This window comes from Euleptes europaea, chromosome 8, assembly GCF_029931775.1.
Source record: "Euleptes europaea isolate rEulEur1 chromosome 8, rEulEur1.hap1, whole genome shotgun sequence".
Classification (NCBI taxonomy): Eukaryota; Metazoa; Chordata; class Lepidosauria; order Squamata; family Sphaerodactylidae; genus Euleptes; species Euleptes europaea.
In genome coordinates, this window is record NC_079319.1 from 96,930,631 (window position 1) to 96,946,427 (window position 15,797).

A 15,797-nucleotide genomic window follows, 5' to 3' on the forward strand; every position below is an offset into this window, starting at 1 on the left:
TGCTGCCTGCTTGACATGACTTAGCACTCACCTTTTGCAGTCAATAAAGCCCCACTGACAAAAGAACAAATGAGAGTTTAATTCCTCATAGGAATTTAAGATTGATCTGGCAAGAGGTATAATGCAGTCTGTTTGTTAATGAATCACAAAAAAATTATCTTGAATTTATAGCATTTTTTTCTAAGCCTGAGTATAGATGTCACATGACATTGTTATCAACTTTTAAAAATCTTTGCCAGTGATTTGTCATAGGATCTCTTTTAATCTTTCAGCCTGTTTTCTCCCTGGTAAGTTGTGTGTACATGTACATACATATATGTATAAGTGTGTATATAAATATATACACTTCTCATCTTTCTGCTCTATATGGTTGCCAGCTGCTGCTTGGGTAATACCAGGAGATTTGGGGTGCAGCCTGGGGAGATCGGGGTTTGGGAAGGTAAGGTTTGGGAAGGGACCCCGGAGGGGTATGATGCCATAGAGTCTACCCACCAAAGCAACCATTTTCTCCAGGGGAACTGCTCCATGTCAGCTGGAGATCAGTTGTAATTCCAGGAGATCTCCAGCTCCCACCAGTAGGTTGGCAACCCTAATTTCAGGCATTGTAGACAGTGGGTTGGATTCAGCCAGTCTTTTCACTCTACCTCACCCAATTTCCCTTTTTTTATTACAGCCCCCATACCAATTGGCATTTGTACATGAAGGTCCCACAATCCCTAGTGAAGCCTCTTTGTTAGAGAGGATTCCCTCCTTCCTTTTTCACCAGCAAAAAACCTGGTTGGATCCAACTCATTGTGCTGTACCTGGTATATGTACTTTACACACACACAACAAGCAGTGCTTTGAACTTGTTACGAGAGAATTAACTAAGTGAACTGGTGCCAGAAACATTTTCAGATTGCTCAAATCCCTCCCACCATATAAGGTCATATACAGAGAGCAAGAGAAAAGGGAGAGAACATTGTTATGGGGAAAGCTAAAAGCAGAGACACAATCTAATGGATTGACTTTTACTAGCATTCAGTTCACAACGCTTCTACTGTTAGTGTGATGCATAGTGGAATCACATTGCATGGAAGTAAACACAGTTCTAGGATAGGAACTAGGTGTGATAGCAACTTAGGGATTACCACAGCAGCCTGTGCAAGAGCCATGCTGCAGGGGTTTCCACACCACCAAGGAAATGTTGAAACTGTGCTTTTAAAGTTGTACCTCATGTCCACACTAATGGTATGAAGAGCGAGGCATTTGCAGGAAGGGGGTTATTATGTCTGCCACTTCCCAAGGGTTCAAAGCACAGCAATCATTGGCTCATTGAATGTGAGGAAGCTGCAAAGGACCAGGCACTTTAAGCCACTATCATGTTAACTTTTTCAGCCATCACTGTGTTCTAAGCAATTATGTGATTTCACTTTCAGGATCCCTTTAATGTTACTTCTAGCAGTTTGGGAACCACTGCAGTTTGTGGCTCATATGTATTTTTTAGCTGCCTCAGAGGCCCTGATTGGGCAAAAAGGCAGGATATCAATTTTGATATTAAATAATAAATAAATAAACCAAACTACATGAATATAGAGCCCTGTGGCGCAGAGTGGTAAGCTGCAGTACTGCAGTCAAAAGCTCTGCTCATGAGTTAAGTTCGATCCCGACAGAAGTCGTTTTCAGGTAGCCGGCTCAAGGTTGTCTCAAGCCTTCCACCCTTCCGAGGTCGGTAAAATGAGTACCCAGCTTGCTGGGGGTAGAGTGTAGACGACTGGGGAAGGCACTGGCAAACCACCCTGTAAACACAGTCTGCCTAGTAAATGTCGGGATGTGACGTGACCCCATGGGTCAGTCATGACCCAGTGCTTGCATGAATATAAAATGGAATGGCTGCCATGGCTGAGCTCCTGGGAAAGAGTGAAACACAAGTGTTACAGAGAAAATGAGTCACTCCTGTGTGCAATGATGACAATGAGCCCATCGTGCGCAGTGATGATAAAGGTCCCATGCCAGCGGCATCCCTCCAGTTACTGGGAAGAATCATATCATGTGTTCCTCCCATGTGGCCTTTGCTACAATAAAGTACTTAAGCCTCTAGCTCAATGATCCCCAGTGTGGCACCTTGGGGTCCATTTGCTTCCTCCCCACATAGGGTTGCCAGCTCCAGGTTGGGCAATACCTGAAAATTTTGGGGGTGGAGTTTGAGGAGGGTGGGATATGGGGAGTGGAGGGACCTCAGTGGGGTATTATGCCATACAGTCCACCCTCCAAAGCAGCCATTTTCTCTAGGGGTACTTTTCACTGTCACCTGGAGATCACTTGTAATAGTGGGAGATCTCTAGCCACCACCTGGAGGTTGGCAACCCTATCCCCAAAGCAAAGAGCCAATCCTTGTTTTCCTCCACCTCATTGGAGCAGAAGAACCTAGAAACAACTGTCTTCATAGTTGAAGGATGCTTGGCTTACAACTTCGCAACATTTGTGATTGGGGCGCATTTTGTGATTTGCCACATTTCCTCAGCCAGTTTGTGGTGGCAACTATTCCCTATTCTCAAAATTCTACAAGTGCCTGCAGGCTGAACAAGATTGGGGACCCCTGCAGCTAGGGGTGTATGATTTGCTTTATCAATGTCAATACAGCTGCAATTATGGTTGCCAGCTCTATATTGGGAAATACCTTGAGATTTTGTAGGTGGAGCCTGAAGAAGGAGGGGTTTGGGGAGGGGAGAGACTTCAATGTCAATGTCATAAACTTCCAAAGCGGCCACTGATCACCTGTCACCTGGAAATCAGTTGAAACAGTGGGAAATCTCCAGCCACCACCTGGAGGTTGGCAACCCTAGCTGCAATCCTACAAATATTTATAAGAAAGGAAGTCCCACTGATTTCTCTGTTCTTCTGCATAAACATGTTCTTGGTTGGGCTTTCAAGGCTTTCTGATAATTAATCTTTTTGCTTTTCTTCCCACACCGAAAAGGTGGGAAAAGCAAGTAGGCCTTAAAGGTAAAGGTCCCCTGTGCAAGCACCGCGTCATTACCCATGGGGTGACGTCACATCCCAACGTTTACTAGGCAGACTTTGTTTATGGGGTGGTTTGCCAGTGCCTTCCCCAATCATCTTCCCTTTACCCCCAGCAAGCTGGGTACTCATTTTACCAACCTTGGAAGGATGGAAGGCTGAGTCAACCTTGAGCCAACTTCCGTTGGGATCAAACTCAGGTCGTGAGCAGAGCTTGGACTGCACTACTGCAGCTTACCACTCTGCGCCACGGGGCTCTTTAAGTAGGCCTTACAGGGAAGAAATCTTCCTAAACTTATTCTGACAAGTTACCAGTTGTGGTTCCATAAACCATTTGATCAAGCCTTAAGTGATTTTCCCTCTTAATATTTTCCATTATTTCACAAGGCAGAGGTGTTTAGCAGGCATGTAACTAATTGAATCATTCTTCTTTCCTTTTGTAAAGAGATAATTGATACTGTATTTTGCTTGTCTATGTTCTGTTGCCTCCCAGATTATCAATGCCTACTCAGAACTAATTAGCCGCCATGCAGTGTGCTAATTCACTAATTCCCTTTAATATTCTAGGGTGCATTATCATCTGTAGCAGCTCTGCTGGTGTGTATATTCAGATGTTCCAAGCCGCTTTACCTGTGGCTGCTCCTTTTCAGTGGCTGTTAAAACTTTCTCGTTTCCCGATAGTTGTGTCCCCCCCCACCGCCGCCCCTTCATAGTTATTATGAATTTCTATGAAATCAATTCAGTGCCCTACTGTCAGGCTGCTTTCCTACATTAGATTTAACCTTTTGTTAATAATGAAATATTAATTTGGGGCCAAGGAGAACTGTCATAAAATATGCAAAGGAGCAGTTGCATGTTGTATGAAAAATGCGTTCCTACTAACAGTTTTATTTCTTTTATAGGCATCTTTTGTAAAACAAATTGCATATAATTGCCACTTCTGAGTATGATGATTATGATTTACTAGTTAAAAGTCTGTTGGGAATTGTGGGGGGGGGGGAGTTCCAAATAGGGTTGCCCACCTCCAGGTGGCACCTGGAGAGCTCCCACTATTACAATTGATCCCCTGATGATCAATGGAGAAAACGACTGCTTATACCCTGCTAAGGCCTATACCCTGCTAAGTTCCCTCCCCTCCCCAACCCCCATCCTCCTCAAGCCCCACCCCCAAATCTCTAAGTATTTCTGAACCCAGAGCTACCAACCCTAATTCTAGTCCTTTCCCCCAAATTACTGCCCTGGTTTTTGACTCCTACTTTCCCCCTTCCCATTAGCCATAGCAGTCATATACATGAGTCAGGGCAAGAGGCCAGGCTAGCTATGTTTACAAACCATCCCAGCAGTTTCATGTAGCTGTTTAAAAAGTATGGGAGACAAAACTGAACTCTGAGAAATCCCACAGGACATTTCCAATGAGGAAGAACAGCAGTGTTTCAGCTCTAATATGGAACGTACACTTTGAGAAAGGAATGGGAGTGCCCCCAATCCTGAAAAGAGGTTACGAAGAAACCATGGTTGATAGTTTTGAAAGCCACTGGCAGGTTACAGCAGCCTACGGCCCCAGAACCATATGTAGCTCAGTAAAGATCCAGATATGGTTCCTTTAAAAAACAAAATCTCTAAATTAAGGTATATTAGAAGGGTAGGTGGTGTGCTAGAATAACCAGTATGTGACAACGATTTTGTGGGACTCAGGATATTCTAAGAACTGCTTTACAGAAAGGAAAATGATAGAGGTGAATATTTGCCAGTAAATCCAAGCATGAACCATGCAGAGAAGTCTGCCAAGTGCCATAAAACAATCACTTGAGGCCACTCCTGTGTATATTTATCTGAGACTTCATGTGTACCATGTCCTAACAGAGGATTTGCAACCACCAGTGTTTGACCTGTATGAATTATTAATCCCCGTGTCAGCTATCAATAATGTTCAGTTGTATGTGTTGAGTGATGCAAATGAGCTTTCTTACACTGGATTGTTGACCTCTTGCTCTGAATTTTGATATAGTTCAAATCTTTAATTGTAAAAGGTATTTGTAAATTTAATTGTAAAAGGTAATTGTAGACTCCTAGTTTAGGAGAATCAGCAGGTCGAATGTCATGGAAGTGGGCAGTCTAAGAAAGCAACTAAAGATAAGTATCGGAGTTTCAGGCTGGGGTGTCATCAATATGCTGATGACACCCAGCTTTATCTACTGATGGACGGCCATCCAGACTCTGCCCCGGACACACTGGCTGGGTGTTTGGAGGCCATGACTGGATGGTTGTTGCAAAGTCGGCTGAAGTTGAATCCAGCAAAGACGGAGGTCCTGTGGCTCGGCCTGGGGTGCCAGCTCCCAGCTCTTGGCAGCGTGCAATTAACATCTGCACCTGCTGTCAAGAGTCTGGGTGAGGTCCTGGATGCCTCCTTATCTATGGAGGCCCATGTCGCAGCCGTGGTCAAGGCGGCTTTTCCCCATCTCTACCAGGCCCTGCAGCTAGTTCCTTATCTTTCCCGCCCTAACCTACCCACAATCATCCATGCAACGGTCACCTCTAGGCTGGATTACTGTAACTCGCTTTATGTAGGGCTGCCCTTGAGACTGATCCAACAACTCCAGCTGGTCCAAAATGTGGCGGTGAGACTCCTGATGGGAGCCTCGCCCAGGGAGCATATAAAGCCAGTGCTTTACCACCTGCACTGGCTCCAACTGGAGTATTGGATCAGGTTCAAGGTGCTGGTTTTGACCTTTAAAGCCTTACACAGTCTGGGACCCTCATATCATCAGGACTGCCTCTCCTGGTATATCCCCCAAAGGACATTAAGATCGTCCGATGAGAATTTACTGGTGGTCCCTGGCCCTAAGAGCATGTGGCTGTCCATGACAAGAGTCAGGGCCTTTTCAGCCCTGGCTCCAGCCTGGTGGAATGCTCTGCCTGGTAACATCAGGGCCCTGTGGGATCTGAAAGTATTCCGCAGGGCCTGCGTGACAGAGCTCTTCCACCAGGCCTACAACTGAGGACAGCCGCTGATATCAGCTTATATCATCTTATACCATCTTTACTGGCCTCCCTCCCCTTCCCTCCCTTGAATGGGAATAATATAAATTGAAGGGTTGCCACCTGTATGGTGTCTACAGTTTACTTAGAATTTGTGCGCCATTATTTTAGGGTTTTAGAGTTTTATTGTTTGGTTTTATTAAGGATTATATATATTGTTTGTTGTGCTTTTAAATGATGTTACCCACCCAGAACCAGTTTGCTGCGGAGGGCGGGTTATAAGTCAAATAAACAAATAAATAAATAAACAAATAAATTGAAATTATGACGATAATGTTTAATACGAAAATCTAAAATTAGAGGGGGGCTACAAGAAGATCAAAACTGTCCTCCCGCAATGAATCTGCTGAACAGCTCCTCGGATGTTCTGTGTGCTGAAGACTCAACTACCTCTGGTTCCTTCTTGCAGCTCCATTCTGATATGGACAGAGGAGATGGATCGATTAAATACATTCTGTCAGGAGAAGGAGCAGGTGTTGTGTTCACCATCGATGACACTACTGGGGATATCCATGCTATTCAGAGACTAGACCGGGAAGAGAGGTCCCAGTACACACTGAGAGCCCAGGCCCTGGATAGGCGGACAGGCCGGCCAATGGAACCGGAATCTGAATTTATCATCAAAATCCAAGATATCAATGATAATGAACCCAAATTCCTGGATGGGCCATATGTTGCTTCAGTACCAGAAATGTCACCAGTGGGTAAGAAAGACATTTAAAACATGATTTTAATGTTTGGAAAACTCATTAGTATACAATCTGCACAAGATTTGGAGTCTTGTTCCAGCTCCTTAGCAGGGAAAAATTCAAAAGGAAGGGTTGAAATTTGATTTTGTCAATTTCTGGCTGTTGGGGAACAACTACTTTAACGAACTACTGTATAAAACTTCAGTTGTGAAAGCATCATTTTAGTAATAGTGTCCCAATGAAGAACTGCCACACACACATACACGCACACACCAATTCCTGTAACCTCCTGACGGACTTGGAATCCTGTCCAGAGACGTGGGATCAGCCACCCTTTCTCCACATTTCCTGTTGCCCCAGCACACTGAATTTTCACAGTTTATGCCCCATGACAGCCTGCTGCTTATTGGTGATCTGGCAGGTGATTGACAAATCCCTTCTTTTGTAGTCCTAGGCAGAGGGCAAATACAGAAGATTGGTCTAGCGACGAATAGGTCACCTGTATGTGGCTTGCTGAATCATGACACGCAACCCCAATGCAGATGGTTGTTGTAGCAGTGATGCTGAGACCACATACACAGTACTGCGGATCTAGGCTTTGCCATCAGCTGCCATCGGTGCCCCGTTACAGAATGCAAAGAGCCAGACGGAACATGCCCTGATGACAAACAGCCTTGTGCTTCATTGATTTCCAAGCTATGTAGTGATCCCCTGGGACCCATTACCAGCCAGTGTAAATTAAAGCATTCATGAGCCTCAGCTGGTTTTACACCAGGAGCTAAAAGAGACTCTGACTGCCCATAGCTTAGATCGAGAGGAGGCAAAGGTGGTTTTAAAACAACCTTAAGTTCTGAAAGGTTTATGGGATATGAAATCCACTGACCAGTTGTGTAACATCAGGCACGGCACGAATTGTAATAATTCAACCCTTCGCAATTGATAAACCGATAGTGAAGTCCTGTCCACCTAACTGCAAATATTCCTCACACTGAATATATTACATTTGGGTAGGCATATAGACTACAGTTTCACATTAATATTTCTTATTTTTGTCACTGCCTTTCTGTTCCTGTTCTCAACAGCATAAGCCAAGCATACATGTGTGTCTGCTTTTGTTTTATTATAGCATCGGTCCACATTTCTTCTCCCCTCTTTATTTGTTGGTTATTGTTCATTTTGTGCTGCAAGTTCTGTAAAACTGTGATTGTGGGTTTGTTCTATCAAGCACCAAGTGTATCTATAGCTGTGTGCATGTGTCTGTGCGCATGGCACAAACATGTCTCTTTCCAGAGTAATGTAAATCACAGCTTTTATCCTTCTTAAAAAAAAAAAAAAGTGCCTAGCCCTCATGATTGCAAAGGTAAGTTTAGAAAAAAGTGTTCCAATATGTTCCTGATAACACATGATACACAGCCAAAGTTAAGCACTTTTAAAATCCTTTTGATTTAAGTGGGAAAGAACAGACTATGAACTGAATTGTGCCGTTAGCCTCAGTGGAAATTAAAAGTGCTCAGCTTTCTTTAGATCATGTCTTATAACATATGCTAGCATCACAGAGACATTATACCAGCTTCAGGTAGGAAAAAGTACATTTTTGATAGTGTTGTATACATTTTTGACTAGGGCTGTCTGGATCTGATTCATAGGAGCAACTAAAAATGGACCCTCAAAATTAGGGTTTTTAAGGTCTCACGATTCTGCACCCACACAAGCAAAACTTACAATTTCTCCATATTTTTTAAGGCAACTGTTTCTGAGTAGAGAGTAAGTGTGCCTTACTTACCAGCTTTACTTTGGAATCTACCATGACCCTGATTCTCAGTTCACATTTCAGAAGAGAGCTTCACCTGGCGTTGCATTTATAACATGGCACAAGATAGAATGTAGCTGGCAAATGATTGTGTCATGGACATTTTTTTCTTCCCATTACAATTTTGTGTTTGTTATATTCATCGTATCATTTCCAGTGGCCTATTCCAGGGTTTTGAGGAGTTGTTTTATGTGGCAATAGATTTCGCAAGGTACTGAGTGTGTTTTAAAACTGTGTTTTTGAAGGACTGCAGGATTTATAGGCCAGAAAAAAGGAGGGTGGGGAATGAACACCACCTGATTTTTAACAGACCTCGAAGGACTGCTACTTCTCTACGGATTATTTACTGGCCCATCGATGCCTGATGGATTTGTGCCTGTATCTCCCATTAGGGCTAATGACTTGAATGTATAAATCCCTCAAGCGTCACAAACGAACAGGCTCCCAAATGAAGCTTTTGTGCAACAAGACATTTATATTCACTGAACCTAGTTAGATCATATGTCCTTTCTTCACATCTACAAATCGAACAAGGTTTTGTGCTGTTTTTTTTTCCTCAGGCACCTCCGTTATCCAAGTGACAGCAACAGATGCTGATGATCCTACCTATGGGAACAGTGCCAGGGTGGTCTACAGCATCCTCCAAGGACAGCCATATTTCTCTGTGGACTCCAGAACAGGTAATTTCATTCAAGAGAAAAATCTGATGAGAATGTGACATTTCCCATTAGCTTTCATTCAGCATTCACCTTAGGCTTCATCATCAAAATCCAAGACATCAATGGCTTGCAAACGCTATTTTTTCACAATGAAGCACCAAGAAGTATTTTTTTTTTTAAAAAAAAACACCTTGAATGAGGAATAGTGTGCCCAATCCAACAGCAATTTTAAGCTCATGCAATGAAAGGGAAGGGAAGCTATTAACTTCAGTGGACAGCACATCCAATTCTTGAGAGAGCAAAACTACTTAAGTGAAAGGGAGGTTAAAAGATAGGGAATAGACAGATTGGCATGCTGGGGGAACTGGTAAAGACAACGCAACAGCTTTATGAGAGAGCCAGTGTAGTGCAAATTCAGCTCTTTATTCCTTGCAAGGACTGTAGCTACCACCACAGGAACACATGAAGCCGCCTTCTACCGAATCAGACCCCCCTTGGTCCATCAAAATCAGTATTGTCTACTCAGATGGGCAGCGGCTTTCCAGGGTCTCAGGCAGAGGCCTTTCACATCACCTACCTGCCTAGTCCCTTTAACTGGAGATGCCGAGGATTGAACCCTGGACCTTGTGATGCCAAGCAGATGCTCTGCCACTGAGTCACGTCCCCTCCCACAAATGTTGCTGAAGGCAGAAGAGGATTTCTTTCCTTGAGCAGAGGGTGTTTAGAGGCAGTGATGGGAATAAGGAGGAAGCACTGCACAAGCACATACTGAGGGGATAGTGGGTGCAGGTAGGGTTGCCAGGTTCCCCCCCGGTCACCAGCAGGGGATTGGGGAGGTGGGATTGTCAGGTCCAGGTTGGGAAACTCCTGGAGATGGGGATGGAGACAGGAGAGGTCAGGGACCTCAGAGGGGCACAATGCCACAGAGTCCACCCTCCAAAGCAGCCATTTTCTCCAGGGGAACTGATCTTTGTAGTCTGGAGATGAGCTGTATTCTGGGGGATCCTCAGATCGCCCCTGGAGGCTTGCATCCCTAGGTGCAGGTGATTGCATTCCTTGCTGGCACCTGGTTCTGCTATCCATTCTTCATCAGGGCATTCATACTGTGCCCCAACATCTCTGTCACCACCTCATCATGCCTTCCAGTAAATGTATGAAATCATGTTTCCTCTTCAACAGCACTCAGAGGTGGTAGCTGCTTTCTTCCCAGCAAACCATCCCACAACCTTATATGGTACAGTGGATAGGCAGATGGACTGAACAGGGAAGGCTTGAGTTCATATACTCTGCCATGTTGTTCGCTGGGTGACTTTCGGTCATGTCGTTTTTTCCCCTTAGCCTCACTTTCCTCACAGAGCTGTTATGAGAGTAATATTTAGAGCCATGTGTGATGCCCTGATCTAAGAGCAGAATAAAATAAATGCAATAAATAAATTATGGGATGCGAAGCTACACAGTCTTCCAAATGACCTGATTTGGCTTCTGTAAGAGTGAGTCTTAGCGGCCCCTCCAAAATCATATTGTCTCAAAAAAAACATACAGGCAACCGGGAGCCACACAGTTAAACTGTACATCACAAACTGTGTAACAGATGACTGGGAGTCCTGCTCTCAAAAGCTTATTGCAGGCTTGCAAAAAAATTACTTGCTTGATTGCATTTGATTAATAAAGACTGTCTACGGATAACAAGACAGCATTTTCTTTTCATCTACAAGGGAAGTTCTAGACAGACAAGAACAACTAACCATCATGACTGCTCAGGGTCTTCTTGCTAGAAACGAGCAGACCCACCCCAAAGCAGGCCTAAAAGTCATGTAATCTGCGCCATATCAATAGTGCCGTATCAATAGTCTTTTTTGGACTTTAACCAGGAATGTGGGAAGCCTGTCTGCTTCCATGTATGTTCCCACCTACCTATATAATGGGTGTCACATCTTCGGAATGCTTGTGTGAAAGAGATAACCAGTTTTTGCTACAAAGCCAAATCACTGTTGGTGCACTACATGTTTATTAACTACTATTGCACTCAAAGCCAAAGGCTTCTTTCAAAGCAACTCAGTTCAGATCTAAATCATTGTTGTTTGTTGCATATACTGCACAAGAGCTTGTGCATCCAATCAATACTTTTTTATTGATCTGGTGATAATTATACAGAAACTTGACACCTGTTTGTAACAGCAAATATTCACTTTGTACACTGGAAGCAAAAAAAAAGATGGATATGTGTGGCTTTCCTAAGATTCACATAATTACAAGTAATTGCTAGGGATGCTCATCGATTAAACTGTTGCAACTGATTAATCAACTGCATTTAATTAATCAATTGATTAAATATCCCTAATATATGTGCATATTGTCAAAATCTAAATTTAAATGTCTTTTTTAGGTGAAACACAGAAATAAAGTGCTGGAACAGACTTCAAGGATCATCTAGTCCAACCCCTGCACAATGCAGGAAATTCACAACTCCCCCCAACTACCCCAGTGAACCCTGCTCTATGCCCAGAGGAAGGCAAAAAACCTTCAGGGTCCCTGGCCAATTGGGCCTGGAGGAAAATTCCATCCTGACCCCAGAGTGGCAATCAGCCTTAGCCTGGGCATGTGAGAAAGGGCCATGAAAGCCAAGCACTGACTGAACCTTTCCTGCCCTCCCTCTCATGATCTGCCTAAGTTCACAGAATCACCATAGCTGTCAGATCAAGCCTCTGCTTTAAAACCTCCAGGGAAGGAGAGCTCACCACCTCCGGAGGAAGCCTGTTCCACTGAGGAACCGCTCTAGCTGTCAGGAAGTTCCTCCTATTGTTTAGCCAAAATCTCTTTTGATTTGCTTTCAACCCGTTGGTTCTGGTCCAACCTTCTGGGCAACAGAAAACAACTCTGCTCCATCCTCTATATGACAGCCCTTCAAATACTTGAAGATGGCTATCATATCCCCTCTCAGTCTTCTCCTCTTCAGGATAAACATAACCAGCTCCTTCAACCTTTCCTCATAGGACTTGGTCTCCAGACCCCTCACCATCTTCATTGCCCTCCTCTGGACCCATTCCAGTTTGTCAACATCTTTCTTAAATTGTGGTGCCCAAAACTGAACACTCCAAGTGAGGTCTAACCAAAGCAGAGTAAAGGGATAAAATCACTTCACGTGATGTGAACACTACACTTCTGTTGATGCAGCCCAAAATCACATTTGCCTTTTTAGCTACCACATCACACTGCTGACTCATGTTCAGTGTATGGTCTATTAAGACTCCTAGATCTTTTTGGCACATACTACTGCCAACACAAGTCTCTCCCATCCTATAATTATGCATTTGATTTTTCCTACCTAAATGCAGAACTTTACATTTATCTCTGTTGAAATTCTTTTTATTAGTTTTAGACCAGTTTTCCAGCCTGTCAGGATCATCGTGTATCCTGGCTCTGCCTTCTACCGTATTTGCTACCCCTCCCAATTTAGTATCATCTCCAAATTTATTCCTTCGTCCAAATCATTTATAAAGATGTTGAACAACACAGGGCCCAGGACAGATCCCTGAGGCACTCCACTAGTCACTCCTCTCCAAGTGGATGAGGAACCATTAACAAGCACTCTTTGGGTGCGATCTGTCTACCAGTTACAGATCCACCTAACAGTAATAGGATCCAAACCACATTTTACCAACTTGTCAACAAGAATATCACGTGTAACCTTAACAAAAGCCTTACTGAAGTCAAATTAAACTATGTCCACAGCATTCCGCTGATCCAACAAGGTAGTAACCCTCTCAAAAAAAAGGAAATAAGGTTAGTTTGAAAGTGTGAGAAAACTTAAACTTTCAGAAATGCCACCCATTCTAATAACAGCGAAGGTCATTTAGATTTTTTATTCCATCTCTCGGAAATAAAATTACATTAAAATACACAATTATGCCTTTATCACTCAGCCCTCACCAATTTAAATTACACAAGGTCACAACTCCAATGTATAAAAACAAAATAAACTCTTTCTTACTCAAATGTCAGTTGGAAGACTGGGGCCATGTTCTTCTTCAAATGATTCTCAAGTGACCAAACCCTTCATGTTGATTCCTTCAGTGAAGAAAGTGATTCTACCGATCTCATTGGAGATCAGCATTTGCATCTAGACTAGAATGAATAAAGTCTGTCTTCATTTTTAAAGGGTTACCAAAAAAAAAAAAAAAACACTTGCTTTACCCTTGAAAAGAAACAAAATTAAACAAACAGAAGTTAATAATTTCTTTCCTTGTGTATTATTAACATGTCTTTTTGCTTCCTTGTTTTTTCTTCCCCTGACTTCCTCATAGGTTTAATTAGGACAGCACTCATGAACATGGACAGAGAAGCAAAAGAATATTACGAAGTGATTATCCAAGCCAAAGATATGGGCGGACAGCTGGGAGGATTAGCCGGGACAACCACTGTCAACATCACCCTCTCCGATGTCAATGACAATCCACCCAGATTTCCACAGAGTAAGTATCTGCCCTGATGGTTTTTAGTTGCCAGTTGTGTGGGATATTGGGCCATTTGATTCAATATTCTGGGATCCCTCCAGGTGTACTTCTAAGTTCCAGCATATCTGTCAAGGTGTGGCATTCTTATTTCCCTATCTGGATTTCCCTATCTACATTTTCACAAAGTAAATATTAACTAAGTATTCAGATTTCTGGGGTGTTAACCATAGTAAAAAGAAGACGATAATTGCACAATAAAGATTTGTTTGTGTGCGTGTGCCCATACACCCACTGAAATTTTGTCTTGAATCAGTTTCTCTTTTTTTCCTGTTTACCTGGCTAGCTACATTTCCTTTTTGCATCTTTCAGTGAAAGGGATTTGATTTAATTTCTGATGTGTTGCACAGATAACAGCCAAGGGGACGTCACACAGACTATGGTAGAAATTTCTGCAAAAATACAACGAGTTTACAAATGGCAAGGTGAAAAAAACCCAGAACGGAAATAGCAACATTTAGCAACCCCAAAAAACCCCAAACAAACAAACCTCTAGGTGCAAAAGCAATCCAAAATGAGGCCAGAAGGCTAGTGACACAAACAGAAGGAGAAGGGTGGAGATGCAAGAATGGACAGAGGATAAAGGTGGGAAGGAGAACCAGTGAGGGGGTATAGTAAGCAAATTAATATATCAATTCCCCTTTGCTAGACCAAGCAAGCTACAGAATCTTATGTCTGGCTTTTCAGGAGATAAGAAAGTGTAGTGTTGGTTTGGTATAGATATGGGGTTGGATTAGTGTTGCCAGCTGGAGATTGTGGGGGTGGGGCCTGGGGAGGGAGGGGTTTGGGGAGGGGAGGGACTTCACATTCCAAAGCAGCCATTTTCTCTAGGGGTACTGATTTATGCTGCCTGGAGATCAGTTGTAATAGCAGGAGATCTCCAACTAGAGTTGGCAACCCTAGGTTGGATCCAGCCAGCTTTTCCCACTCAATCCCACCCAATACCCCTCTGTACCCATGCTGACATGACTTTAAAAAAATTATTTATTAAAACATTTGTACCCTGCCTTTCCTCGTGGTTCAAGCAGGACTTCTGTCCATGCTGGCTCCGTGATCCCCACCAGTGTAGCTGTCAGCTCTGGGCTCACCAGACAAATCCCACAAACAGACGTCCAGGCAGGTCTTCCATGGAAAGCTGGTTTATTAAGAAATATACAGCGAGTTACAGAAACAGACTTGAAACCCGATAAGGATACTAATGGGGAAATACGAAAGGAACAGGAGTTAAAAAGGAGAAGTAACTTTCAGGGAGGCTACTGGTTGCTAGGGCAACCCACTAAGATAACACTTATTCCCAAGAGAGATCAAAGACTAAACAGAGCTAGGACTGAACAACAGTAAGACCTTGAAACCCCACCTGGTCTGACCACTGGGAGCCTTCCCAGGCCGGTGCCTGATTTTTGGGGTGGTTGGAGGGAACCGCTTGTTCCTTTCTCAACAACTGAAAAGCTGGCTGAATACAACCCATGAAAAACAGAAGTTGTCTCAGGCCAGTCAGCCTGAGAAAAGATTGTTGGAAGGTTCAGTTGAGATATAAAGTCTACGAACATTACCAGGACCATCTTGGGAAAACAATGCTACAAAAAATGTGGCAAAAGAAATTAAAAGGTGTATTTATCCATCAATGAGACTTAACAGTGATTGAGTCTGAAATTTGCCACTAAGATCAGATTTCTGTGCAAGTCTTCTCCATTTCCACAGTTTAGCACAACATTGCAAATTCAAAAAGTCCTACATACAGAGAGACACACGCAAAACCGATGACCTGCTTTGCATATGAAAACCACAGGCCAGTCAATCTCCTCTGGTTGTCCAAACTGTGCCATCTGCATTGTTCCACCCACAGTGCAGATGGCTAGAGAACCCGAACCGTGCCAACCTAATCCCTGCAAAATGTCCTCTGCAGATGTCCTCCTTACTTAGAAAAAGAATTTAAATCAATTTTCCAGTCATTAGTAGTCCAAATTAGCCTCTTCCTTTTTTTCTTTTTATGGAAGAGTCTTATTTTTGTAGAACAAAACAAAATACAGGCCAGTTATGCCCCACTAAACAACTACCCATCATTATGATGGGCAGAGGATGCTGGGAA

General features: G+C 43.3%; 1 protein-coding gene across 1 annotated transcript in view; it reads left to right on the forward strand.

Annotated features, from left to right (window-relative positions):
- CDH20 (cadherin 20) overlaps window positions 1–15,797 on the forward strand; it is an 83,846-nt gene that overhangs the window by 16,632 nt on the left and 51,417 nt on the right. Inside the window, exons 2-4 of the mRNA XM_056854150.1 lie at window positions 6,449–6,743; window positions 9,099–9,218; window positions 13,502–13,669. Coding sequence (XP_056710128.1) covers window positions 6,449–6,743; window positions 9,099–9,218; window positions 13,502–13,669 — 583 coding nt within the window. The remainder of the gene's footprint in view (window positions 1–6,448; window positions 6,744–9,098; window positions 9,219–13,501; window positions 13,670–15,797) is intronic.